Source organism: Lotus japonicus, chromosome 4 (assembly GCF_012489685.1).
Source record: "Lotus japonicus ecotype B-129 chromosome 4, LjGifu_v1.2".
Lineage (NCBI taxonomy): Eukaryota > Viridiplantae > Streptophyta > Magnoliopsida > Fabales > Fabaceae > Lotus > Lotus japonicus.
In genome coordinates, this window is record NC_080044.1 from 82,992,165 (window position 1) to 83,017,801 (window position 25,637).

Consider the following 25,637-nt stretch of genomic DNA (forward strand, 5'->3'; position numbering starts at 1 on the left):
ATCCGTCACAAAACCTTGTAGGCGAGGTGAAATTATCGACGCAATATTAATCCGTCTCTATGGTTTGCGACGAGTTCATCCGTCACAATCCTTGTCAGCGAGTTTGCGACGGAATATATTTGAAAATCTTAGGAATGTAATATTATATTTTTAAATAATTAACAAAATTTCATTTAATTTAAGAGAAAAATAAACTTTCAGGGATAATAGGCTTCGGATTAATTAACCAAACCTTTATTTATAAGTTTCTAAATTGGTAGATTATAGATCAACCAGACTTATTATCACATCACAATCAAATCCTATTGCTATTAGCCAACTTTCAGTCCCCACAACAATCAATCAGGTTTATCATGACATAATATGGCAAACTTCCGGCAGCTGAAGACTGAAGACCCCTATAACTAAGCAAACTAAATCAATGCAACTGTACTCATAGGCTGCTGATCATGTTAAAAATTGAAGTTGTTTTTGGATATCCATTTGCAAACAAATGTTTACTCGCAGTTCAAGATAAAAGAGTAAATAAAACTCTTCATAAGAATTAGGTTGAAAGTTCACTCACATATTAAACTCAACTGATCTGTACATACTGAGCTATATATTAGTCACTTTACTCGGTATGGAGGAAGAAGAGCAACGTAAGAAGGGCAACACTATCACAAGTCCATTAAGCAAAATGCTTAGGACTTGGAGAGCTGTGTACGTACCCGGGTCAATCCATATAGTCATATAGAGAACATGACCGAGACCATGTGATAGTTGGAAGATCATGAGCTAAGAGAACTGTGACACCCAAGTTAACTAGCTAATCATCATTACATTATTTAATGGCACAATACTTGCTCAATAAACAATTAACAAACGTAGAGAAACGGTTTAATACGAAATAGGGGACAAATTTAAGACCTATAAGACATGAAGAAGATAAAACCAGATATATTCACTCTAATACTAATTCTGGGGGCTAGGCTTTGTATCCTTGTCGCTTGGTTTGGAGATAACAGTATTGAAACACACGCTGAGTGAGCTCAAGTCATATAATCCCCAACTTACTATCATGTTCTGAATTAACACCAACTTTTGGAGGGCTCCCAGGTGCTGCTGCTGCTGCAGGAGGTTGCTCAGAGTGCACCTTTGCCAATCCATCAACAGCTTCATCTTTTTTTTCACTGATAATGATCTCCTTCTTGTCCTCCTCAGCCTTTTCAACCTTCTCTTTGGTCAATGTGCTCACATCCTCAGCTGCTTTTGCAACAGCAGTGATGGCACTTGACACCCATGAAGCTCCAGTGGACACATAAGGGTTGCTCATGATTGCTGTTCCAGCACTACTTGCCTTCTGCTCAGCAACGGCAATAGCAGATTTTGTCTTTTCAGAAACCTGAAACTTCTCATCCATCACTCTCACCTTCAGGGACAGAACGAGAAAAAGTAAGTCAGGGGGTTAAAATTTAACACATTAAATAAAACAAACATTGGTTAATTAGAGGAGACATTATGAAAGTTTTGAGGGAGGCAAATGCAAAATCAAGAAAACAAATTCATCCATCACGCTCACTTTTTCATTCACAATTGCTGTTCCAACGCTTAGTTTACCGCTCAATCCTATTTTGCGGTCAATGGAAGCAACTGTGGCAGTAGCATTTGAGGTCAAGTTGTGGCGTTCATCAAAGGACTTTGCCTTGCTAACTGCATCTTTTCCTAGAATGAAACCCTTTGCTAGCATAGTGCTCACCACATCTTCAGCTTTCTTAACAGCAGCAAAAGGTTGTTTTTTCTCCTGTGAAAAGCATTGTACCTTAGAAGCTTCACTAATTAACATACCAAAGAAACTAATTGCATGTTTGAAACTCCTTCCACAATTAATTCTGAAGTCAAAATCAATTATGGGGAGATACTTGTTTGTAATTTCTAGGTGTCTGAATTGATTATGAGACAGTAGAAGTTGATCCAAGCATGCTATAAGATTCCCAACTCAAGGTGGGAAAAAAAAGAATTTCTGTAGCCAAATGATGGGATAACTAGAAAATCTCCCAGAACATATAGCATACAACACAAGGGGTCATTTGGTCTAAATAGATGTTGCACCATTGTTTCCATGCAAGAGTTAGTTTGCATTGATTATTATGCTGCAAACATGTTGCTGACACCATGACAAATATATTAGGCACCCTGTATATCTATCTGCTAATCATGAAGCTGCATGTTTCAGAACCTGCTAAGTTATAAGTCATACATCTCAAACACACAAGCAATGCTAAGTTACTTGAACTCTGATATTTTGAGCACAAGGAAGCAAAATTGAACATAACTAGAAGATCAATTGAATGCAATAAATATCACAGAATTCGAATCAACAATTAGGAACTTACCGGACTCAAGGGTTGAGCCTCAGGAGGGAGCTGGTAGTTCTCAACGGGTGAAATTGTGACAGGAACATTAGCAATATTGGAACCCTATAGAGGCATAAGTGTATGATTTAGTTTGTCGAAAAAGATAAAAGATTAACTAAAAATATCACTTCCCTTTATCAATCAATTTTAGTAATTGAAAGCAAATGATTTAGTGTGTGTTCGAATAACGTTTGTAGAATTGATTTTAGACAGAACTAGTTTTTGTATAATTGATTATATGGTAAAAGTGATTTTATAAAATCATACCGTCAAGAGTACTGCTGTGTCTGCTCCTTGCGTATGCTTGAAGGTAACATATGCAACCTGAGTGGTCTCAGATTCCCTGCAAAATTAACAAGAAATGTATACTGAGGGTGACATTTTACCATAATTTAAATGAAAATGAATGAAGATAAAATACATGATAAGTTCGACCTTCGCATCTCAACATATTGAATATCACCAGAGAATGAGAAAAAATCTTTAAGATCCTTCTCTGTAGTAGCCAAAGATACATTGCCTACCTTCACTGTTCTTACCTGTAAGAGGAATTCTCCATTAAGGGATACATTGCACAAATTTTAATGCGAAAACATGCATACAGATTTATAATGATAATTAGCCAATATGAACAATTTGTTCCTCACATCTGAAACTTGAATTGTCCAATTTGGTGTAACTGTAGATTGGGGAACTGCTTCTACGTTTTGATCAGTATGGTCCGCTGGGGCCTGCACATAAAATGCAAAAAGTTTAGGTGTTTCTAGGATAATGTTCTATAAATTGACAACCACCTAGTTGAACAGAAATGGATATTCTTTTTCATCATTTTTGGAACAATTATGAAGAACAAATGAAAAATATATTGTATGTTAAATTGTTTAATCAAAGTAGCAATGTTGGTATGAGAAGGTGAGAACATACCGACATGTTGTTGTTTTCTTATGAGAAACAATGGAAATGGAATGGTGGTGGCACAGAGAGAAAATGTGATTGAATTGAAAAGAGAGAGTGAATGAATGAATGGTTTGTTTTGAAGGGTGCAAAACGGTAAGGGAGTAACGCAGAGTTCGCGCGCCTCTGCTTCCACCAACCAACCCACGCTCAACGGTTTACTATTTACATTTCATAGAAATACTATTTATATTTAGAGAGTCTACAAAAAAAGCGTAAAAGATAATTCCTCAAAATGCAAAGTCAATTTACATTTGACCATGAAGTTTTTTTTGTCAGAGTAAGATATTTCATTCAAAATGGGCCAAGCCCATACAAAGGGTTGAGACTCTACAAGCTGTTAAAAAAACATTGCATAGCCCACAACATAAGCACAAGAGGACATTGCATTGCATCAAAATTTGATTACACGTATTTTTTCCATGTCAATATTGAAAGTCCTAGAAGAACAATGAGATAGTAAAATGATTGATAATCCTATGTAAATAAACGATCAAACTTGTACTTATAAACATGGTAAGGAGGAACATACCCAAGACATTGCGTCTTAATGAAGTCGTTATATGAACCTTATGAGTTAACAATTGCTAATAAGTGACATTCTAATAACGTTAAAAATGTGTCAGCTCGATGATTGACTATAAGTTAGATAAGAAAAACTTACTTCTAAGCATCTCTGCTAGTGCTAACCATTATAGAATCCATTTAGTTGTAAATTATTTGAGCCATCTTGGGCTTTATTTGGCCTTGTAACCTTTTGGGTAATAAAACAAATCATGAACCCTAAAATAGAATAAATAAAATTTGGAAGGAAGACTTTAATGTGAGAACCATCCTCTCGTGAGTGTCTTTATCACATTGAGCTACCACTCAGCCGAAGCAATCTCATATCTATATTGGGCCACCACATAATTGCATCTTCATTTAAAAATGGAATTTGGACAAAACAAAAAACTAGTAAAAATAAAATTATAAATAAATATAATAAATTATGATTCCGAGAATTTCGGTTAAATTGGCGGGAAATCGGTGGAAGGCAGCTAGCGACCTTTTAGGGATTTCCAACCTTTTCTCAACCGTGGGTCCCACACGACATTCAATCCTGACCAACCACCACCGCACGATTACATTCCAATCCAACGGCTAAACAGCATTCATCTTCCGCAGAGAAAGAAACGATTCAATTTCCATTTTTATTTTTATTTTTTCTAAATATATTATAATTACATTGATAATTTAATATTCCTCTTTTACCCTTTTCCTTATTCTATTTCAGTCTCTTCACATTCACAATGAGAGAGAGAGAGAGAGAGAGAGAGAGAGTCTCTGTTTCTTCACTTCCTCTACAAGCCGCGTCTGCTACTACTGTGCAATCCAACCTCAAATCCAGAGAAATGGTAAGAAAATAATCAATTCTGTGTTTTCTGGAGTCTAAATTTTCATTGGTTATTCAAAAGTTTTGATTTTTATCTTTTAATAGATTGTAACTTGCTTGCAATACCATGATCATTTCATTGTAATCATTGTAGTAAATTAGTAATCTTTCTATCAGTGTAAGATAGTCTCAGTTAAGTTTAGGATTGAGGGGTATCAATCAATATGTCAAATTTGTAAATTGCATTTGCAGATTAGGTTGGTTTTTTACTTTTTTCATTGTGTCTTGAAATTTTTAGATTTGTGTGCCATTTTTAGGTAATATAAGTAGGTTTAGATTTCTTGGAGACTAATGTGATGGTAATTTTATTTAGGAATGTTTACTATTTTGGTCCTTGATTGTTGAACTGTGTTTGGTTGTAGTGTGTTTTCTTGATTTCATTTTGTGGCTAATGGATTGATTTTGTAGATGGGGCAGAATCTTTCACCAAAGGAAAGGAATAGAGATTGGATTAGAGCTCTTATGAGCAGTAGGTCTGGTTACTGTGATGAACACTTTGACCTTCGATCGAGTGAGAAGAATATTTTCTGTGTAGACTGTGCTGTTAGAGTTTGTAGGCACTGTAAGGAGGCTCATTCCCTCCACAGAAGCTTTCAGATATACAAATATTCCTATCAGGATGTTTTCCGCCATTCCGAGCTGCAGAAGTATTTCGACTGCGAGAATATTCAGGTTCTCTATTTTGTCAAAGGATAGTATTGAATTCCTTGTTAGAAATGATTGATTGATTTTGTACCCAATGTGAAACCAATTCAATTTCATGATGTCAATCTTATTCGTTGCTGGTTGTTTTCTTGATTTGTTTTGCTCTTATAGGTTATATATAACCTTGAATGATCTGATGGAAAATCATATGTAGTTTTAATTTTTCAAATGGATTATGTAGTTCAAGTAGATGTTCTTTGGTGGACCTAGTGATAAAGTGTTGAAACCATTTATCTATTATCAGCTTTAACCAATGAATGGATTACCCTGTGATTAATTTTCTAATGCTGTCGTCTGTGAAATAAGCTATTTTTATTTCTCTTTTGTTCTATATTTGTTGTTGAACATTGTTGTTAAATACCTGAACCTCATTGTTTCATTGGTATATCTGACTCACTAAATCTATCTATGCTCTCATTAGTAAGATCTGAATTTAATTTTGTAACTAAAACTGATCATCAATTAACAGAATTTTCTTCTTACAATGGTGATACAATTTGGCAGACTTACATATCCAACAACGAAAGGATTGTGCATCTCAAACCCCGACCTGCAATTGGTAGACCTAAAGCTGTTGATCTATGCCCTGACTCAAAATCTAAAGATTACAACTTCTCAACAAAACTGAAATCAGGTGGTACTTGTGAAGAATGTGGAAAACACTTGCCAGATGAGCGAAATTGCTTCTGCTCCATTACATGCAAGGTAACATGCCATGTCTGATTTATATTAAAATTTTGTTGTTAGGTTTTATATCACTTTTGATTCAAATCATGTGCTATTGTTAGATCTCAGCACTTCCAGTGGATCCCCAAAACCAAATTCAAAATCACCTTTCTCAAAGTAGTCCAGTAAAACTTGAAGCTATTGACTGCACTATGAATGATGCTCATCATTCAGAACCTGAGTCATCTATCTCTGAAGCTGAGTCATTTGGGTGGGTTGAAGTCATGAATTTCAGAAAGCGGCCCAGAAAGACCACCCCGCAGAGGCCTATCTTTGTTTTCACGTCTTAGTGAGCGAGCCTTTGGTTTCTCAATTTGCACAGAATCTTAGTCACGCTCACTCAAAAGCCAAGAGGCTTTTTTTAGCTTCTAACTAGAAGTTTTTTTGCAGCATTTCACCATGGAACCAAACACAGTATTAGAAGTTATCACTAATCTATTGTTTTCTTTACTTCATTTCCTTTTATTTTTGCTTCCTACTTTCCATTTTTGGAGAATAAGATTTCTTGAATATTTGAGGGATACTCATTTCCACCATATTATAACTTGGGAATTCTAGGTACATTTGCCATGAGAAAAAGTTACAAGCTGATATTGATATTGTACAGCATTAAAGTAATGCTATTGACAGTATCTCTTATGGTCAATTAACAACTCTTTTACAGGGTAATTCAAAATTTTCGATTCTTTGCTTAGAAAATAATGGCCATGTGTCTTTTATTTGATTTCTGTAAAAGGAGCTGAGAGTTATATATTGCTCTCACTATTCCCCATATTCAATTCTCGTTAACAGATACTTCCTCCGTTCCTATTTATCTGTCCAGAAAGAGAAGGTTCACACAAATTAAGAAAAGCAATTAATTGTGGTGATTTTCATAAAAGTATTATTTGTTTTCCTATATCACCATTTTGATTGTATTTTATCTTTTTTCATTTGTTGCTTATGTAAGGGCATTTATTGGAAAAATATCAATTAATGCTCTCTTGAAACTCTAAGTGGACAGTTATATAGGAACAAAAAAAATTCTTCAAAGTGGACAATTAATAAGGAACGGACAGTAAGAAAACTAGCTACTACATTTATTATGCTTTTATTCTCATATAAGTCTTCTAATAAAATTTCCGGGAATCTTATTCTCATAATTACATATCCGAAAACCTAAGTAATAAAATTTACTTTTAAGCCTTAATAATTTTATAATCGGCCTGCCACTCGATTAGGATGGCAAAGATTTTTCACCCCACAACACAGTGAATGAGAAATCCATCTTTACATGAGCTTCAATTTTTTGGTTGAGATCAAGTATCCACCGCCGACAATCCTCTAGTAACAAATGCTCATTTCATCTGATAAAGACTAAAGTACTTTGAAAATCATTATATGCAAACCTTGCCTCATTGGTATGGAATATCTAATTTGTTATATTGACTATGGAGAGTTTTGTTTTTTGGTCAAAGACTCTTGAGCTTAAAGATATGCATATGTAGCCGGCTCCACTCTCTAAATTTTATTCTAAAAAAGAAAAGAAGTTATTTCTTGTGCCTGTTGAAGCACATGGTTGATCAAACCATTATTAGCGCACCACCGTCCTTTATCTCATTTTTATTTGGCATGTTTGTTTGATAGAGTTTTTCTCTACCAAAAAAAACAGAGCCTTGGCTTTCAAATATCAATTTAATTAATTGAATGCGGCTTTCAACTGGATGGATTGGGAAGAAAAAAGAGCAGATGATAATAGCGTAGCATGTGATATATTCAGATTTCACAAGCCTTGAAGAAAAAAGAAGCCAAGTTGAAACAAAATTCAAGATTACAAAAGTATGCCTATAGCACAGGTATAAAAATTAATTTCACACTGAATGAGGAAACCCAGTGGTCTTGGCAAAAAAATTAGAACAATATATTCAAATACAATAAAGTTGTAGAGTATTAAAATAAATGTTTTTGAAACTATAACCTTTGCTTTTAAGAAAAAAACACTATAATTTGTATAACATGCTTTCTTTTTTGTGGGAGAAAATATTTTTGGCATGTCCAAAGTAATATCTTTTATTTTGTAATTTTGAATGTACGTATGTAGAGTTTCGAAACCAAAATCCAACACCAAATTATGCAGGGACTTTAGATTTAAATTGGGATACCAACTTACCAAGACATTATTATCAGAAATGGATGGATAACACGAGCTCTAGATTACTAGAAGCATTATTGAAATTGAAACTGACAATATGGATTGATAAGATATCACTCTACATCCCCCTCAAGGGAAAACAGGGCAAGAGTTCGAAATAATTCAGATTTTCTCGGCAAGTTTCCAAATAAATCGATGACTACTAAAATTTCTCCAGCAACTCGTGCATTATAAATTGTGTTTCCCGACACAATGATGCTTCCTCTGTTATCTCTTTTTTCAGAAAAAATAAAAGTCTCCAACAAGGAAAAAGAACCAAGAAAGCTTGCTAAGCTGGCTACAGCAATGGAAACACAGCTCTAGTCCTTGCTAAGTTATTCCCCAACAGTCAAACCAAATCCAAATTTGTAGTCTTTTTTCTTGTGATCAAGCTGCAATAAGCAAACATGAAACTCATGTCAAGGCAAAATTGGAAAATGAGACTGACATTTCAACATCCCCAACAAATATTTTTGTGGCGTATACCAGTACAGATTAACAATGAGCAGAAAAAAAAGTGCTCTGACCTCTGCAGAAAGAATAAAATTGAGACCCATATTTAACCGCTCCTCCAGAAGAGCCCCGACACAGCCATTGGAATCAACCTTTCCCCTAAGACGGCACTGTAACAACAAACCAAAACAAGATGTACAATGTAGATAATAAGGTCACTTTTGAACACGACAATATCGGTCAGCAATTCTTCATTATCATCAAAGTTCAAAAGCAGAAGTTAAATGTCTTTACACAAGTAATGAAATCGCCAACTGACCCAAAATCAACCACATAATAATCCATTTCACTTGAACTTCTATTGCCATGAAGAAATATTTTTAATGCCAAAGCATGTGATCCTATAGACCTTCAATGAGGGGTGTGCATCCAAACAGTTTATTACTTTCAATTTCTTTGCCCTTTTTTTTCTAGTTGAAAGGAACCATGGGTAGGTCAGCTTATATTTCAACAAGTTCAATACCATAGCTAAATTGCTCAATTCTTCACTTATTATAGCAGAAAGTCAGAAACGCAGAAACATCTTACCAAATAAAAATTTCAGGTACAAAATTTGTTCAGCTGTCCGTAATCAGTAAACTAATTATGAAGACAAGATATCAGGAATGAGAAGACGCTGAATAAATGTCAGGTTTCATAGCAGTATCGTGTACAGTCAAAGATACGAAGAAGTAATCTCAAAACATGAGAAAATTATCATACGCAAGGTTAGGCATTCACTACCTACTCACCACATGATCTAGAGGTGTTTTCTATCTACAGAATGAGGTGCAAATACATGCAAGCAAACATACAAACATTTAATTATGTCTGCTTAAATACTTAAATTGACATAAACAGCAAGCAATGAATGAAACTTAATGTATTTAGACATGTGGTGAAGATTTTATAAATTGTTCATTTCCACTCCAGCTCCAGCCCATCCGTTACTGCAAACTTCAGTCCCATGAACCCAAGTAGATAGCTCAGAAAGCTCAATTATAACCAATAAATTAAAACGTAATGTCAACTGCTCCACAAGTTTGCATCCATGTTGTATTAGTTAATCTGTGACTGAATTCAAGAAAGACAGAACCTACCTGTCTAAGGATGTAGTCATAACCAAAGCTAGCAGTGACATCTCTTGACAAGTAGTTACACATCAACTCAGAAGCTAGAGAAACCTGAAAGGGACACGTATAAGAAATAAAAAATTTAATTGAAGGCATAAATCAACTATGGCACGAATAGATTGACTCACCTTCTCAGACACCTTCTGAACATAGCTTAAAAGAACCATTCCAGTGCTAGCAACTTGCCCTGTAGCAACCTGGATGTAATAGAGTAAGTCGATAGAATCAGTATAGCATAATGAATGTTTGACAAGGCGGATACATAAAGAAGCATACTGTATCCACTCAGTATTTTAAAATGTATAAAACTATTTTTCTCCAGGAAAATTAGAAATACAAAATCTTTGAAAATTGAAACTAGTTGATGAAGCAGTATAAAATATACCAGAAAGAAATGTTTTACAAATATCAGATTAAAAATATAATTTAATAGATAAATAAACAAATAAAAATTCAATATAAGGTATATAAGAAGAGAAACAAGGGCAACGAGCTGAAAAATGTAAGTAGGGGCAATTCTTTAGTCATCATACCATTTGATCAGTGTTGTAGCGAGTAGCAAAACCAACACCAGACTTACGATGCTGACCAGCCCAAAATACCTCACCGCCCAGTGATAAATTGCGGGTCACGCTCTGTAAAACAGAAGTCAATGTTTTCAATAATAAATCAGATGAGTTCAAATACAATTATGAATTGTCCCATCCGATGCAGACAGAGATCAGAGTAAAGCTCAGCAATTGTTTATAGAGAATGATGCTGTGCAATGCACCTACTGTAGCGATCTTCCGATCACCCAAATAACAACACTAACTACTTATGCATCAAACCGAAGGTAACAGGAGAAAAATTGACCATAATAAGCTAAGTGTATAAAGAATCAAATTGATAGTAACACTATGATGAGCTTTGAAACTATCAATTACTAATATTAGTAATAGTATAAAACTAGTCTAGCATCAAGATCTTAGTATCTCACTAATTACAAGCCATCCAAACAAACCAAATAGCTGATCAGTAAAACTATTTGAAAGGAAGCAAATAGTGTCCACAGAAATCAAATGAAATTAAATATCTATACCAGAAGAACATGGTTCAGGAAATGTTCACGCACTTTGTTTTCAATAAAAAAACGCTAATGGCCAGATGCACAAGTCCACAAATTCAAACTTATTAAACCACTTCATACAAAGAAGCGTTCAATAATTCTGTCATTCAACAATGAAATTGGCGTATTTGCCAACCACATGACCTTAAGTATTAGCCAAAACCAACACGAACCAGCCAATAAACAATTATTTATTCACCAGCGAGGTAGCAACAGTGAGAGGGATAATTCCCATGAAAGCTTAACGCCTTTCTTGACTTTTAATTGAAGACGTACAGGCACTTGCAACCAAGCTACTATTGAGTTAAAAATGTTGGCAACAATCAATTAACTATCAATAAAGCCTCAAATATTCCATTTCTATACAATGTGTTTTCTTCCATATTTATATCCACCACTGCATAACTAGACAAAGCTATCTTTACCTAAAACTAATTTGCAGATAGAATCCCCACACTGCGCAATTATAAACATCTTTCCTTTTATGCCGGGGGGGGGGGGGAAACATCATTTAGATTAAATGAAATCACTTATACTTGGCCATTTATCATTATTTTGACAGACTTGAATAACTGGATGAGTAAAATGTCAAATAATTCCAACTGAAAAAGGAGCCTGTATGTTGATAGTAAAACTAGCATGGCAACATCTAAATGTCCTTCCCTAATATTCACAATACAAAGTTACAAACAAGTAAATGACTTGACAGTCTTCTTTGTTAATCTCAGCCAGATTGTCACTTAAATATAAAACCAAACAAAAAGAATAGAAATACTGCACACTGCATGCAGATGCCCAACCTGAATGTAGCTTGCTCCAAGCAAAGCGCCATTTCCAAATTGAAACTGAGACCTGTAGTCTGATCCCTGAAAAACATAATGAATTGAGAATTATAAAACAAGGAAAGGACTTAAAGACAATTTCCCAGGATAGTCATGATACTTCCATTAAGAAACTTGAGCAGAATATATGTCAAACAAATGACCATATTTACTGGAAAGAACATGCAAATGCACAGCTAGAAGAGGAAGGCTTCAAATGATTTAATCCATAAATGAGAAACTAGTTGACCTTGTAATCGAAGTTCATCATTCCATGAGACATGTGTGGCTCGTTCGAAAGCTGTTCAAGCAGACAAAAAACGTAAGGTTACGACAAGTAAAAGAGACAAGGAAAGCATAAACAAATAGTAAAGAGACAAGGAAAGCATAAACAATGTCATTAACCAATAACTATACAATAATAATGGCCTTAATAAGTCGTAAGTCAGTGCCTCAAACTTGAAGCCGGACATGACAAAATAGTATTAAGGCTTGAACTTATAATCAAGTCTAAAAGATAGATACTAACTAATCCGGGAAGTAGCAGAATGTCGAGGGCGCGTGAAACAGCAGAAAACTATGGACTGCATTTGACATAATAATAGAAACAAGCATAAAAGGTACCTGAGCATTGGCTTTAAAAGTGACATTTTCAGACAAATCACACTTGACCCTTGCATTCAGCCTGCCATCAGTCATGACTCTCCCCCATAGCAACAACTGCAGAGAACCATCATCATCATTGAGAGTGCAATTTAAAAAATCAAACTAAAAGGTCATTTCAATCAAACACAACAAGTTACCTTAGGATGATCAATGAAGGTTGAGCCAAACTCATAGTGCGCGGTAGGAATCTTAATAGTCTCGGTCGACTGAGAAGGAATCTCAGTAGGTCCCATCAACACACTGGTAAGATGAAAAAACCAAATAAATTATCAACATTAAATAACTTGCATAATCTTCACTTGAGAAATACAAATCAATGAGAAGAGAAGATACCTGTGATTGAGGGAGAATTTCTGATTGAGCATCTTGGTGAAATCAAAACGCATACCCTCGAAAAGATCAGGCTTCAAAGACACTGACAACAGTGAACAAAAACAAGGAAATTACATTCTCCGAGATGAAGGGAAACGAAAAGTGAAATTGAAAATGAAAATGAAGAAGGAACTGACTCATGGCTTCACGGTGGAGCTCTTCGAAGGGAATGGGACAAGGAAGGTTGAAGTAATCGGTTTTCTCATCGGGCTTGGTGGCGGTGGGAGGAGGCACGGTCGCCATTGCTACGGAGGAGAAAGAGAGAGATAGGGTTTGGGAATGATGAGAGAGAGAGAGAGAGAGGGGAAGATTCAGAAAATTTCTAAAACCCCTCTCCAAACAAATCTTCGACGACTGCTAAAACCCTAGTTTTTCTTCTCTTACGCTAAATGCTAATGCCACCACACTCTTTGCCTTACCTCACACTTTCTACCCGACCCGTTAGCGTACTCATTCGATATCTGCAACCGTTTACCCGTACTCATAGTAACTAAATGGTCTTTTTTATAATCTTTTTTATAAATTAAATTAAAACATTATGGTGATTTTATTATGGTGAAAAAAATCACCATAATATATTTTTTTAATTTTGTAAAGTACTAATAAGTTTTTTTTTTTCATAGAAGTACTACTAAGCTTTAATAATGGTTAAACATCAATCTTCCGATGCACAAAAAAAAAAAATGGTTAAACATTATTTTTGTCACGGTAAATGTAACTAGGTTCAATTTTAGTTACTAGTCGATTTTTTTTTACTTTTGCCTCTCATTTGGGGAAATGTTAGAATTAGTTCTTGCTGGAAGGCTTTGTTTATGCAATGTTGTCTACTACCAGATTTTTTTTTAAAGAATCTACTACCAGATAAAAAATGTGTTTGATGCATTTTATGCTTGTTTTTGCTTTATACTTTTACCATTTTTCACATAAGTATTGTTTCAACATAACCACTAAAGTAAATAATCAACTCAACTAATGAACTAATTGAAAACTAAATTAAGGAATTGTAAAATACAAGCAAATGGGCCTTAAAGCATGTTGTTCTCTAAAATAATGATATTTTGAGTTATGCTTAAAACATAATATTTGTAGCAGACAAAATCATCGGCTTACAAAGCCAGTGGTGGAGTGTTTGGTGGTGGTAATGATGGAGGCCATCGAGTACGAATTGGTGGTGGTGGAGGAGGGTTTGGTAAATGAGGAGGGCTCTAAAGTGGTTTTGGAAAAGTAGGAGGACTTTGAAGGGTATTCGTGGAGGCTTTGGATAGGAAGGTGGTGAACTTGGACGGGCCATGGTGATGGCTTTGGAAATGGTGGAGAGATAAGAGGAGGCGATGGCTTTAAAAAGGATGTCGAGGGCAACATTGGTGGCAAAATTGCCAAAGGCACCGGTGGCCTTGAGTCGTGTAAGTGCTGGCTTTGGAAAGGGTTACGAGCATGGTGGTAGGGGTGTGCAACTGTGCATGGTCTTGATTAACATTCCTCGATCTTAAACCAATTATATAGATTGATTAAATAAATTGAACAAGTTTAATGCTCCTAAAATCAGTTTTATGTTTGCCAAACTAGTTCAGGTTCAAAGTCGGATTAGAAACAAACTATCCCTAAAAATCAAATTTCATTAACAACATATATTTTTTTAAACCTGCTAAATTTTTCAAAACAAGTCCAAATTCCATTGAAGTCATTGATTTATTACTTTATGTAATGAAAAAAATATAGCAGACAACCCTCAAAGTGATGTAATTGATTTCCACTAAATTATCAAAGATGTATTTACAACGCAAAAAGTGAATTCATAATTTCTGGTTGTAGACTAATTCATCCCTTGTTATGACATTGTTGTATAATCACACGATCCTTCTCATGCATTTGCTACTAGAGCTATTTTAGAAAGAGAGTATTAGAACATATCATACAGCTATTTTAGAGAAGTATTAGAACATATCATGGGCCTTAAGGTTTACTCATGAAGGTAAAGCATTAGCAAGCTGACTAGATTCTTTTACTACTCTATGGATCAAGGCTGTCTATCAGACGATTTTGAGAGTTTTCAAGCTACCAACATCAGTTTTGTCAAGTGAAAAAAATCACCAGCCAAGCCGCCATCGTTTGAGGAATAGTTATGAATTGTTCAGGCGGTACAGGTCACGATTTTCCCTTGTGAGCTCATAGAGGTTGTCGATCTAGCAAATTTCCACACAAATAGAAAACGAGAAAAACAAGTCCAAACAACACAAACACAGAAAAATCTCAACAAAATGCTATCGAAGAGGCTAAACAACATATCCATACAAATAAAATAACCCCAAAAACCCAATGACAAAGGAGGGTTGTGCACTAACATTCTTCTTGCATAGTGAGAAAACTTCAAATCCCAACCTTAGAGGTGAATCCATAGTGAGATCCAACTTGGTCAGATCCAACTTGGTCAAGTTGTAGCCCAAATCAAAACCGACCATGCAAGACCATTTGAAACTAATTTAACCAATATAACACCCGTCCAAACCCAATAGTTAAAAAAATGGGTTTCTTCAGGTTCCTGTAGGGTCAGAAATTCTTGAACATCCATACTATGGATATGAAAACCGTGTGCGCTCTTAATATACACAAAAAAAAAACAGAAAACCACATGACAAAAAACCATACAATGAGACCGGAATTCCTGATTTGCAACAAGAAGTAAGTCTCGCCATGTCATTTTTATGATTCAGAACTATGGATCAATACCTAATAACCAAATAACTAAATTTTGATCCTTTAAAACACAAACATGCATTTGTTACATGAATGATTAGGTACACATGAAGATTCTAAGTGTGAATGTAAATCTCAAAATGAGTTGAAAATCTGTTCATTGCACTAACATGATATCCTAACACACTTTACTCTTATGAGCATGTGATTGACCAATACAAATGCGCTCAAATCAACAATTATAACAAAAGTAAAACTAGACAGCATCCATTTCACCACCAACTAGCATGTTTAAATTGACAAGGGAAGTGAACAGAATGGATTTCATAGTTGCATTTAAAATAGAACGAGTAATGCAAATTTAGCATAACTTAACATCAAATAGCTTCTTTCAAATTGACTTGTCATCCATAAAAGCTAATTCTAATTGCTTCTCCTAAGATCACTTCTCATTGACAAAAGCTAATCCTAATAGGCATAGTCTCTCTTAAAATCACTTCTCATACAAAAAAAGCTAATCTTAAATTCATAAAAGCATCTACTTAAATCACTTCTTATCTCTAGCAGATTTCAGAATACAGCTACAGATGAACCTTAGATGCAGTAACTAAAACATATGCACACAGAAACACAATCCACACTAAGGCCAATAACATCAACACTATTCCCTGAAACCAAACAAACTATGAATTGAAACCTAGTAACAACATTCAAAAGCTCTTATAAATCGCTTAATATCACAAACACAAGCGCCTCCACAATTAAAAAAACCAATTCAAAAATGCAAACGGATTCAAATTCAATGATAATAGTAATTAAAGTAAAACTAAAACATCATTCAATCCAGACGAGCGAATATGTCTAAATTAACAAGAGAAATGAACTTAAACTTGTTCTATAATCTTATCCAAAATATGAAATAAAAGCGCAGGACAAAATAGAGAGCACCGAAAACTGAATCAACGGTAGGACTTCTGGAACCTAGAACGAGCACCACGACCACCGAACTTCTTGGGCTCGCAGCGCCTGGGATCAGCGACGAGGAGAGTACGATCGTAGCGGATGAGGATATCCTTGATCTCCTTCTTGCTCTGCTCATCCACATACTTCTGGTAGTATGCAACAAGGGCCTTCGCGATGCTCTGACGGATGGCATAGATCTGTGAGGTGTGACCTCCACCCTTCACACGGATGCGCATGTCAACGCCAGCGAAGCGGTGGCGTCCAAGGAGGAGGATGGGCTCGAACGCCTTGAAGCGGAGGATCTCCGGCTGGATGAGCTCGATTGGGCAGCCGTTGATCTTGATGAGACCACGGCCTCTCTTGCAGTAGGTGACGGCGACAGCATTCTTCTTCCGGCCGAAGCACTGCACCTGCTCCAAAGCTCCTGCTCCTGCTCCTGCTGCTGCAGCCATCTTCGAATTAGGGTTACAATCTTTGCTTCTCGCTCTATATATACTGTGTACGCAAGAGTAGGGTTTTTCTCAGATTGTCGAAATGACTTTGTTGACCCCGCAAAGTGGAACGTTTCCTCATTGTTGATAGAGGAGAAAATGGACAGAACAGAATAATATTTTGATTAATTATAAAAAGTGAAAAAGAAGAGCAATGCTATATAGTACGAGAGGGCAGGTACGAGCAGTGTTATCAGACTCGGACCGGTGATCGACTCGGTCGAGACACTGGGTCAATGAGTCAATGGTTCAACCACTGGGTCATTGGTTCGATTGCTTGACTCGGTTTATATTAAAAAATTATAATAATTTAAAATATAACCTTAGTATATCATATATATAAAATAGTATGCATTCTTCTTAACGAGAAGCAAAGTGATGTAGTGGCATAATGGTTGGCAAAAATCCTTTCCTTCCTCTTTCTTTTTTCACCTGCGTAAGTTTTAATTTTTATAATGGGAAACTCTTATAAACATATTGGGCTCCATTTAAGATCAAAATGCTTATTAAAATCAATAGTTTAACTTTAGGCTTTGTAAAGTAAAGCCCAAATAACTCAAACCCTAATATTTTGGTCTCCTCATATGACACTTTATAGCTACAGCCGCTTCCCTTCTCTTTTCTTCTCTATCCACCATTTCTTTTTCATCTTTCTTGTACCAGATCTATGTTGTGCGACCAATGAGATATCATATCCCACACGGCTGAAATAATGGAAACATGGGTTGTTTCAAATTTTTGCATCTCTTCTCCATTCTTCCATTAATCCATCCAATTGCAGGTTCAGAACCTCATCGGATACTTTTTTAATAAGAGAATCTCATGTCCTCATCTCTATTTCTTTGAAAATGCACAACTCGGCCGGTTTTTGAGCCACCGATTTTTCACAAAACCAGCCGGTTCATTCCGGTTCATACCGGTTCTCACCGGGTTGAATGCATGACCGATCTGATATCTAACTCGAACCGCTTAACTGTCCGGGTCCCGGTCGGACCGGTCCAACCGGCCGGTCCGAGCCGAGTTTAATAACACTGTGCACGAGAGTAATTTTGTGGCGGTTTTAAACCGCCACAAAATTACAACTGCCAAAAAAAAAAAGCAAACCTACTATTTCTGGCGGTTCAAAACCGCCACAAAATTACAACTGTCAAAATAAAAAGAAAAGCTACGGTTTCTGGCGGTTTCTAACCGCCAGAAAATGCTTCGTGCGTGGTGCACGAGCCCCAAGGTCGTGCCCCACAGGGTGGACACTTATTTTTTTGGTCCACCGATGCACCATAGTTATACACCATTGGATCTGAAATTTTTGAAATATTTTTTAATCTAATGGTTAGGATTGAATTATGATAAAAAGGTTAAAATTGTAAATTAGACAACCCCTCCTCTTTTCATCTGGTCCACCATTTCCTTTTCCCCACTTCTGGTGCTTGCTCCGCCGACGGCCATGCCACCACCACCGTCCACCTCACCAGCGCCGGCCACCTCACCGCCGTCACCCCTTGACCTCTGATCTAACAACTTTTCCGGCGAGTTCCAGTTGAAGCTTTATGGGTTTTTAATCAAAGCTTGAGTTCCTGAAACCACAACCCTTCTACCTCTCTTGAGCATGGCAGATTTTAGGTAATCAATTTCTGGTGGTTGCAGATATGACCTTTTTCTTTTATTTCTTTTCAATTTTTCTATTCTAATGGCTCAAAATCATGGTGGATCTTGATAAATCCTGTGAAGTAAGATGCGGGGTTTTGTCTAAACACGCGTTTGCACCTCGAATTTGAACAGATCGGGTCCTATTCTGGTTCAGTCTGAAGAAAACCCAGATGCTAGATACAAAATTGATGATGAAGGCAGCTTGGAAGGAGAATTTACCTATGTCACATGCCATGTACCTAACAAAACCTTCACCAAGGTTTACTATATGGTTGTGAAGGTGATTTTGGGAAGAACCCTAAAATTAAAATCGGTGTTCTCAGAAGAACCCCACCACAAAGTTTTGAGCCTGAACCATTGTTTGCCACCTCGATTTTTGTCAGTTCATGTAATTTATGGGGGAAGAAGCTTCATGGCAAGGATATATACATGTACAGGTATTGATTAAATCAACTAAAAAACTGTTCTTTGAACTTGAGATCTCAAAAAAAAAATCAGTCATTGTGATGATGGAGGAAAGAAAGATGGAGGCTTTCTTGTGTCTTCAACAAAAAATTTAAAGAAAAATCACGAGAGGAAGAAGAGAGTGGAAGGGTGAAGGAGAGGAAGTTGAAGATTCAGAGATCCAGATTCAGATTGGGCCGTGAGAGCAGGGGCGGAGGCACCGAGGTGGCTCACCGGTGCCGCCGCGCCCCCCATTTTTTAAATTTTCATTCTAAAAATATGTATATTATCCTTTTAGCACCGGTGAAAAACTAAATATATTATATCGGGTGTAGCACATATCATATAATAGATAGTAGTGCAGTGGTTTGCACTTGGAAATTTTCAACCATGTCCCCGGTTCAAACCCATTTGCCACCATTTTATTTTCATTTTTGGACAAAAAGGCCGCTGTAAAAAATGCTTTCATTAGGAATCAAACCCCCTCCAATGAGAATATCTTCCCATAACATTACCACCAGGCTAGGGATAAGTATATTAACTTTTTTGACGATTTATTATTTTATGCAAATACAAATATTATTGGCTATTTTTGACAAACTTATAAGTTGGTTAGTATTTCTTATACTCAAATTAATTATATATCTCGCCTGCTTGTAAAAATATCAATTATATTAATTGATTTACACATGTGGAGTCTTTTGGATTATTGTTTGATAAAGTTATATATGATATAATGAAATTCGATTAAATAAAGGATAAAAGATTAAATATGTGTATATAAATTATACGTAAAAGTATGTTAAAAATGAATATTGTTTAGATTTTTTTTTTGCCAATATTGTTTAGATAAAAGAAAGTAAAATAATTTTTTATATAATATTTCGCCACCCCGGAGCCAAAATTCTGGCTACGCCCCTACGTGAGAGGGTGGGAGGGAGAAGATGAGAAAAGGATAAAGTCTAAAATATCCCTTATGCAATGTCTGTAATGCCCATGGTGCATGGGTGGACCAAAATAATAAATGTCCACCCTAGTGGGGCACCGTTAGTTAATGAATTAATTTAAATAAAAAGATACATAATAAACAAATTATAAATAATTACAATTTTTGGATACAGAAAATTTATATGCACTATCTGTATATACCACCAAGCAATGGAACAAAAAAAGTAGCACATATTTTTTTTTTTAAAAAAGCTAAATATATTTTTATGTATACATTATTTTTTTCCGCATAATAAATACATTAATATTTTTTTGAAATTACATTAATATAAATTAATTTATGAAAATATTGTATATATTACTTATAAATCAATGAGAGTGTATGTACCAAAAAATCAATGAGAGTGAGCGCCCATTTGCAACATAAATTTTTGTAAGGGATACTTTCTCAATATTTCCTCAAAAAATATTGAGGAAATTTGTTCTCATTAAGACTGAGCACCCATTTGCTATTTCTTGTGTTCGTACGTGTGTGTGTGTTAGAATAAAAATGTGTGTTATAATCAAAAAAGAAAATCCAACTAAGACTTTACCTATGGACATTTAGACAATTTTTTTATGCATTTCAGATTTTAAATTGATTTAGTTTTTTTCAAGCAATGAAGATTCATGATAATTGAGGGGTCACATTAAAATTCTATAAGATTGTTAGGGGGCGATGGTGCCCAAAAATCAAATGAAATAGAGTAATTAGTCTAGCTAACTTAAATGTAATAGATCATATGATTTTTCTAATGTTAAATAAATAAATTCTTGAATTACACATACATTCTTTTCTTTGAAATGCAGATTTCAATTTTTTAAAAGAATATGTTATATCAAGGTAACCGAACGAGTGAATAGTTTGACTTCTTAAGTATTTAATCCAAAGTTTGATCTCTAAGTGTGCTAGAATGATATGTTGGAATATGTCTATTTATTTAATGTGATCTTTAAGTATTAAAGGGATTAGTCTCAAAATTGTCCAGACAACATAAAAAAAAAATATGTTGATATCATTGAACATAAACTCACCTGTCTAATACATTTATCACTTTATAAAATACATGTTAATAAGAAAAGAGTTTAATGGATATGCACTGACAGTGTAAAATAGTTTTACACAGTCATCCAATCAAAGCATGCCACATAGGAGAGATAATTACATTTGACTTTAATTTTAATTAAAAGAATAATATATTTTCTGATTTGGCGGGATTCAATTGGATGTCTGTGTAAAACTATTTTACACTGTCAGTACATATCCATTAAACTCATAAAAAAAACGGATGTACATTTTTGTTTTTGTCAAAGCACTCGGGTAACATATTTGGGGTATTTGTTTTTGTCCAAACATCAGAGGCGGCTTTTGCAGTTTTTAGCTATAAAGCCCAAATAATTTCCTCTAAATCAGTTTTTTTTTTTGTTCTTATTTTTGGCAGGCTTTTATAATGAGCTTGTGTGACCACTTAGAAAAAAACAAAGTCAAGGTCACAGCTTAGAGTGATGAAAAAAAATTAACGGTGGTGGTTGTGGAGTCATGGTAGTGGTGGGTGGTTGCGCCAATGGTTGTGGCAATAGCGATGGCGGCATCGACGATGATGGCGGAGGAGGCGGCAATGGCGGAGGTGGAGGATGACAGTGGGGGTGCAGTGGTGAAGGTGGTGGTGGAGGCGGTTGTGGAGGATGATGGTGGTGCTGGTGGCGGAGGGTGGTGATGGTAGCGATGATAGATAGTGGTGGTGGCGGTGGATTAAATATTTTCATGTAATTTATACATGACATTCTTATCATGCCTTATCCATCATCTAGATGGTGGGTTAAATAATCCATCAATTTAATATATAGGTGAAGATTAATGGATAAGCTTATACAATACAATGTTAGCACCAAACAATGGATAAAACTATAATGTATTATATAAACTTATACTATGATGTCTAATACGACATAATAAATGAGCCCTTTGACTTTATACTATACAACATACTAAAGGACCCTTATTTTACACGAGAAATATTTGTTTAAAATAACTAAAATATAATTTTGTAATAATTTATATAAAATTAAATTTAACGTGTAACGGTAAATCTAACGAAAGCAATTTAATATATATTGAGAAGAACTAAATTAATAATTAAAATTTTAATGTTATCATAGATGTGATAAAAAAGGGTCACATAAAATAAACTAAGAATAAAAAAAATAACGATACACATAATATTTTTCAAAGTATAATGATATATTTAAATCATTGAGTTGTTGTGATTATACATCATATTTTTACTTTAGTTAACGCTATATGTAATATAGTCAATAAAATAAAAAGTTATGATTAAAAAATAATTTTAATAATTATATAACACTATGCTAAATAGGAGATAAAATGAAAAATAATATGACTACCAATTAACATCAAATTCATTTTTTACTTCATAATGTAATTAAGAGTTGTTTTCCTTTTCATTTCATTTGATGTAACACATTTGGATTTCATTATAATATTTCGTACGGTATGAAATAGTCAATACTTTAACATAGATGCTACTATATGACATAAATAATAATTACATTTATTTTGAAACAACAATTGCATTTTATTTAACAACCAACATATCATGAGTGTACAAAATAAGATGACAATAATATATAAATTGACATAAAATATAGATAGCTCTATTGTGAAGTATGTTAAATCTTGATCACACAATGCCACAAACCACATTTTTACTTTTAGCATATATCATTTATAATATGTTCCTTATAATATGTTCCTTATGAGTCAGATTTTTTTTTTTAAAACAACAATTGCATTTTATTTAACAACCAACATATCATGACTGTACAAAATAAAATGACAATAATATATATATAAATTGACATAAAATAGAGGTAGCTCTATTGTGAACTATGTTAAATCTTGATCCACACAATGCCACAAACCACAATTTTACTTTTAGCATATATCATTTATCATATGTTCCTTATGAGTCAGATTGATTTCCAAATAATTATTTTAATTTGAACTAAATTTTTCTTAGGACATAATAGAAAAGGTCATATATAAAAGAGACGTTAGGTAGTCAAAATAATTTTCAAGAGGGGCGCTATAAAAAAATCATACCAATTTTTCCATTACTAAAAATCATACTACAATAGAACTTTCATTTTTTAGTTTTTTAAAAAAATATCTAACAAAAAAATGTATATTGATATATTCTTGCGCAGCACGCGGGTCAACATCTAGTTCAATATGATTTTTGGCAATAATAGGTGGATGCACTTTTCAGTGAAACTAACACAAGTCCTTCACGACTTAATTGCAAGAAGCATTCGTAATGATAAAGATGTATGAGTCTCGCCTAGTTCTGACAGAGAAATCTGTATGGGTTTCGCCTGGCTTCGCTTCTTGAGCCGAATAATAGAGTCGAAGAAGTTCTCCAAGAAAGGCATGAAAGTCCAATTCTTGGAGATCCAAGTTTCATATGAGCCCATGACTGAACAAAATCAAGTTCAACAACAACAATTGATCACTGCCGCATGTCCAGATGCCGCAGGTGCAGGGAATGTTGCAGCTTCCTCTACTGCAAGTGATTGAAGTGATTAAAGTGATAGATAATATAAAATTAATGTGCAGTTGACTTAGGAAATGAAGCTCAATAGCTGATAATACGGTCAGAAAAGACGCATAAAATGATATTCTATTTCTTTCGTTTAGTTAGGCATAAAGGAAAATGTGAATTCATTTCCTCATATTTAAAATTTAACATCAACTCATAACCAGAAGAGTACAACCAAAGTGCATTATAGGTGCGTGTAGGACACCAAGAAAGAAGAGAAACGTCTGTAACTTATATTTATGTTTCAAATTTAAGTTTCAACACTAGACTAAAGTACCATTTTAAAACTTATATGTATATCATGTTCCTATGTAAAATCTTATGAATTGATTGTGTTAAGGAGGGTAACATTTGGGGCACAAAGCTACACGCAGATCCTACTGAAAATTTTCAAGGCAGGTTAGTCACACTTGTTAGGGGCAACAATACACAGAAACTAGGAGAATAAAGTATTTTACCTAGGTAACTTGAATGTAATAGGATTATACGATTTTTATAACGTAAAATAAATGAATTCTTCTAAGAGAAAAAAATTATTTATTAAACATACAATCTTTAATATGTTGATATAAATTTCTTTTATTTTGTCAAAAGTAAACATTTGATTGATAACATGAGTCGGACTCATAATTCGATGGGGTAATACAACTAGTTGGGAAAAGCCACAGAGAATTATAAGTAAGTTGCCAGTGGAGGACCTTGTGGTGACGCCAGTGGGGGCCATAAAGATGATGCATGTGATGAGAGAAAAGGCCACACAAACAGAAGTGGTCGCATGCGGCGGTGGTGATTGTGAGATGAGTGTGGCGACGACGACACGACGACGGTTACACGACGAGAGAGAGCGTTCGGAGACATGGGGTGAAGCAGATAAGATAACCACCTATTGTGGTGAAAAAAGGGCCAACCTCCCCAGTAGTGGAAAAGGGGAACCTTGAGGGAGCGATTTCTTAAAGCATATGTTGATATCACCAACAAGGTATGACACAACTGGTGGTTAGTTGAGTTATGTAAACATTTAGTCCATAGTTAAATTCTTGGGCAGTGCATATAGAGAATTATTTGTTGGAAAAGTCTTACAACTATCGGCTGAGAATACATTAAAAAATAAGAATATGCTTACATTATGGTGTTTTTTTTTGTTAGTGAATATATTTGGGGTATTTGTTTTTGTCCAAACATCGAGAGACGAGCTTTGTAGCTTTTAGCTAAAAAGCCCAATTAATATCCTCTTAGGCTATATTTGGATAAACAACTTAATTAAACACTTATAATAAGCGTTTATCGTATAAGAGTTTATGTCGTATGCACTTAAATTTAATAAGTTTGCGTTTGATGCGCACAATGAAAATAGCTTATACATAATTAAAGTGTTTGGATACATTTTACAGAAGCAGGTTACAAATAAGTGAAATTACTAGAAGTGGCAAAATTGAACTCGGTTGGATTTAATGATAGATATAGAGATAAGCTCTGAAAAAGCTATTTCATAAGCTATTACTAGGAGGTAATTGAAATAAGCTAAAAATAGCTTATGAGAGTTTATAAGTTATTTCAATAAGCTTTTGCAAACATGCACATAATAGCTTATTTTATAGAATAAGCTCAAATAAATTATTTATAAGCTCTTTTAAACGGGGACTTAATCCAAAAAAAAAATTTATTCTTTTAAATTGGCTTTTATAATGAGCTTGTTGACCACTTAATAGAAAAGACAAGGTCAAATTAACATAATGTTTCAATGAGTATAAAGAAACAAACTTAGATGGCATGGAGAAAACGAACATTTAAGTTATTGAGTTATATGGATGCA

At 34.7% G+C, this 25,637-nt stretch overlaps 4 protein-coding genes across 5 annotated transcripts; 1 reads left to right on the forward strand and 3 right to left on the reverse strand.

Annotated features, from left to right (window-relative positions):
* Positions 1 to 44: 44 nt before the first annotated feature.
* On the reverse strand, positions 45 to 3,482 carry LOC130711216 (binding partner of ACD11 1-like). Its single transcript, XM_057560740.1, has 7 exons — positions 3,321 to 3,482; positions 3,044 to 3,127; positions 2,832 to 2,935; positions 2,664 to 2,739; positions 2,376 to 2,459; positions 1,562 to 1,783; positions 45 to 1,411 (listed from the first exon to the last, which is right to left on the reverse strand). Exons 1-7 carry the CDS (start codon positions 3,324 to 3,326, stop codon positions 1,037 to 1,039), a joined length of 951 nt encoding a protein of 316 aa, XP_057416723.1. The 5' UTR covers positions 3,327 to 3,482; the 3' UTR covers positions 45 to 1,036.
* Positions 3,483 to 4,612: 1,130 nt separating this feature from the next.
* Positions 4,613 to 6,739, forward strand: LOC130716071 (uncharacterized). Of its 2 annotated transcripts, none has more exons than XM_057566254.1 (4): positions 4,613 to 4,747; positions 5,194 to 5,457; positions 5,995 to 6,195; positions 6,279 to 6,739. In XM_057566254.1, the coding sequence occupies exons 1-4, from the start codon at positions 4,643 to 4,645 to the stop codon at positions 6,504 to 6,506; spliced, it is 798 nt and encodes a 265-aa protein (XP_057422237.1). In that variant the 5' UTR covers positions 4,613 to 4,642; the 3' UTR covers positions 6,507 to 6,739. The 2 variants fall into 2 exon arrangements, with proteins under 2 accessions (XP_057422237.1, XP_057422238.1); XM_057566255.1 differs by having other exon boundaries at positions 4,636 to 4,747; positions 5,203 to 5,457.
* A 1,670-nt stretch (positions 6,740 to 8,409) lies between these two features.
* Positions 8,410 to 13,380, reverse strand: LOC130713850 (mitochondrial import receptor subunit TOM40-1-like). The gene is made up of 11 exons (XM_057563665.1): positions 13,116 to 13,380; positions 12,940 to 13,021; positions 12,744 to 12,846; positions 12,565 to 12,660; positions 12,191 to 12,241; positions 11,920 to 11,985; positions 10,545 to 10,646; positions 10,140 to 10,208; positions 9,979 to 10,062; positions 8,914 to 9,009; positions 8,410 to 8,778 (listed from the first exon to the last, which is right to left on the reverse strand). The coding sequence occupies exons 1-11, from the start codon at positions 13,219 to 13,221 to the stop codon at positions 8,722 to 8,724; spliced, it is 912 nt and encodes a 303-aa protein (XP_057419648.1). The 5' UTR covers positions 13,222 to 13,380; the 3' UTR covers positions 8,410 to 8,721.
* Positions 13,381 to 16,464: 3,084 nt separating this feature from the next.
* Positions 16,465 to 17,105, reverse strand: LOC130714864 (40S ribosomal protein S16-like). Its single transcript, XM_057564834.1, has one exon. The coding sequence runs from the start codon at positions 17,085 to 17,087 to the stop codon at positions 16,632 to 16,634; it is 456 nt and encodes a 151-aa protein (XP_057420817.1). The 5' UTR covers positions 17,088 to 17,105; the 3' UTR covers positions 16,465 to 16,631.
* Between the last annotated feature and the right edge of the window lie 8,532 nt (positions 17,106 to 25,637).

Coding starts and splice junctions, on each gene's coding strand:
- LOC130711216 (XM_057560740.1), bottom strand. Junction 2,936..3,043: donor GGACAATTCAAGTTTCAGAT/GTGAGGAACAAA, acceptor TTCCTCTTACAG/GTAAGAACAGTGAAGGTAGG. Junction 1,784..2,375: donor AGGCTCAACCCTTGAGTCCG/GTAAGTTCCTAA, acceptor TGCTTTTCACAG/GAGAAAAAACAACCTTTTGC.
- LOC130714864 (XM_057564834.1), bottom strand. CDS start 17,087: ATGGCTGCAGCAGCAGGAGCAGGAGCAGGAGCTTTGGAGCAGGTGCAG.
- LOC130713850 (XM_057563665.1), bottom strand. CDS start 13,221: ATGGCGACCGTGCCTCCTCCCACCGCCACCAAGCCCGATGAGAAAACC. Junction 13,022..13,115: donor GCTCCACCGTGAAGCCATGA/GTCAGTTCCTTC, acceptor CACTGTTGTCAG/TGTCTTTGAAGCCTGATCTT. Junction 12,661..12,743: donor CCTTCATTGATCATCCTAAG/GTAACTTGTTGT, acceptor GGTTCTCTGCAG/TTGTTGCTATGGGGGAGAGT.
- LOC130716071 (XM_057566254.1), top strand. CDS start 4,643: ATGAGAGAGAGAGAGAGAGAGAGAGAGAGAGTCTCTGTTTCTTCACTT. Junction 5,458..5,994: donor TCGACTGCGAGAATATTCAG/GTTCTCTATTTT, acceptor ACAATTTGGCAG/ACTTACATATCCAACAACGA. Junction 6,196..6,278: donor TCTGCTCCATTACATGCAAG/GTAACATGCCAT, acceptor TGCTATTGTTAG/ATCTCAGCACTTCCAGTGGA.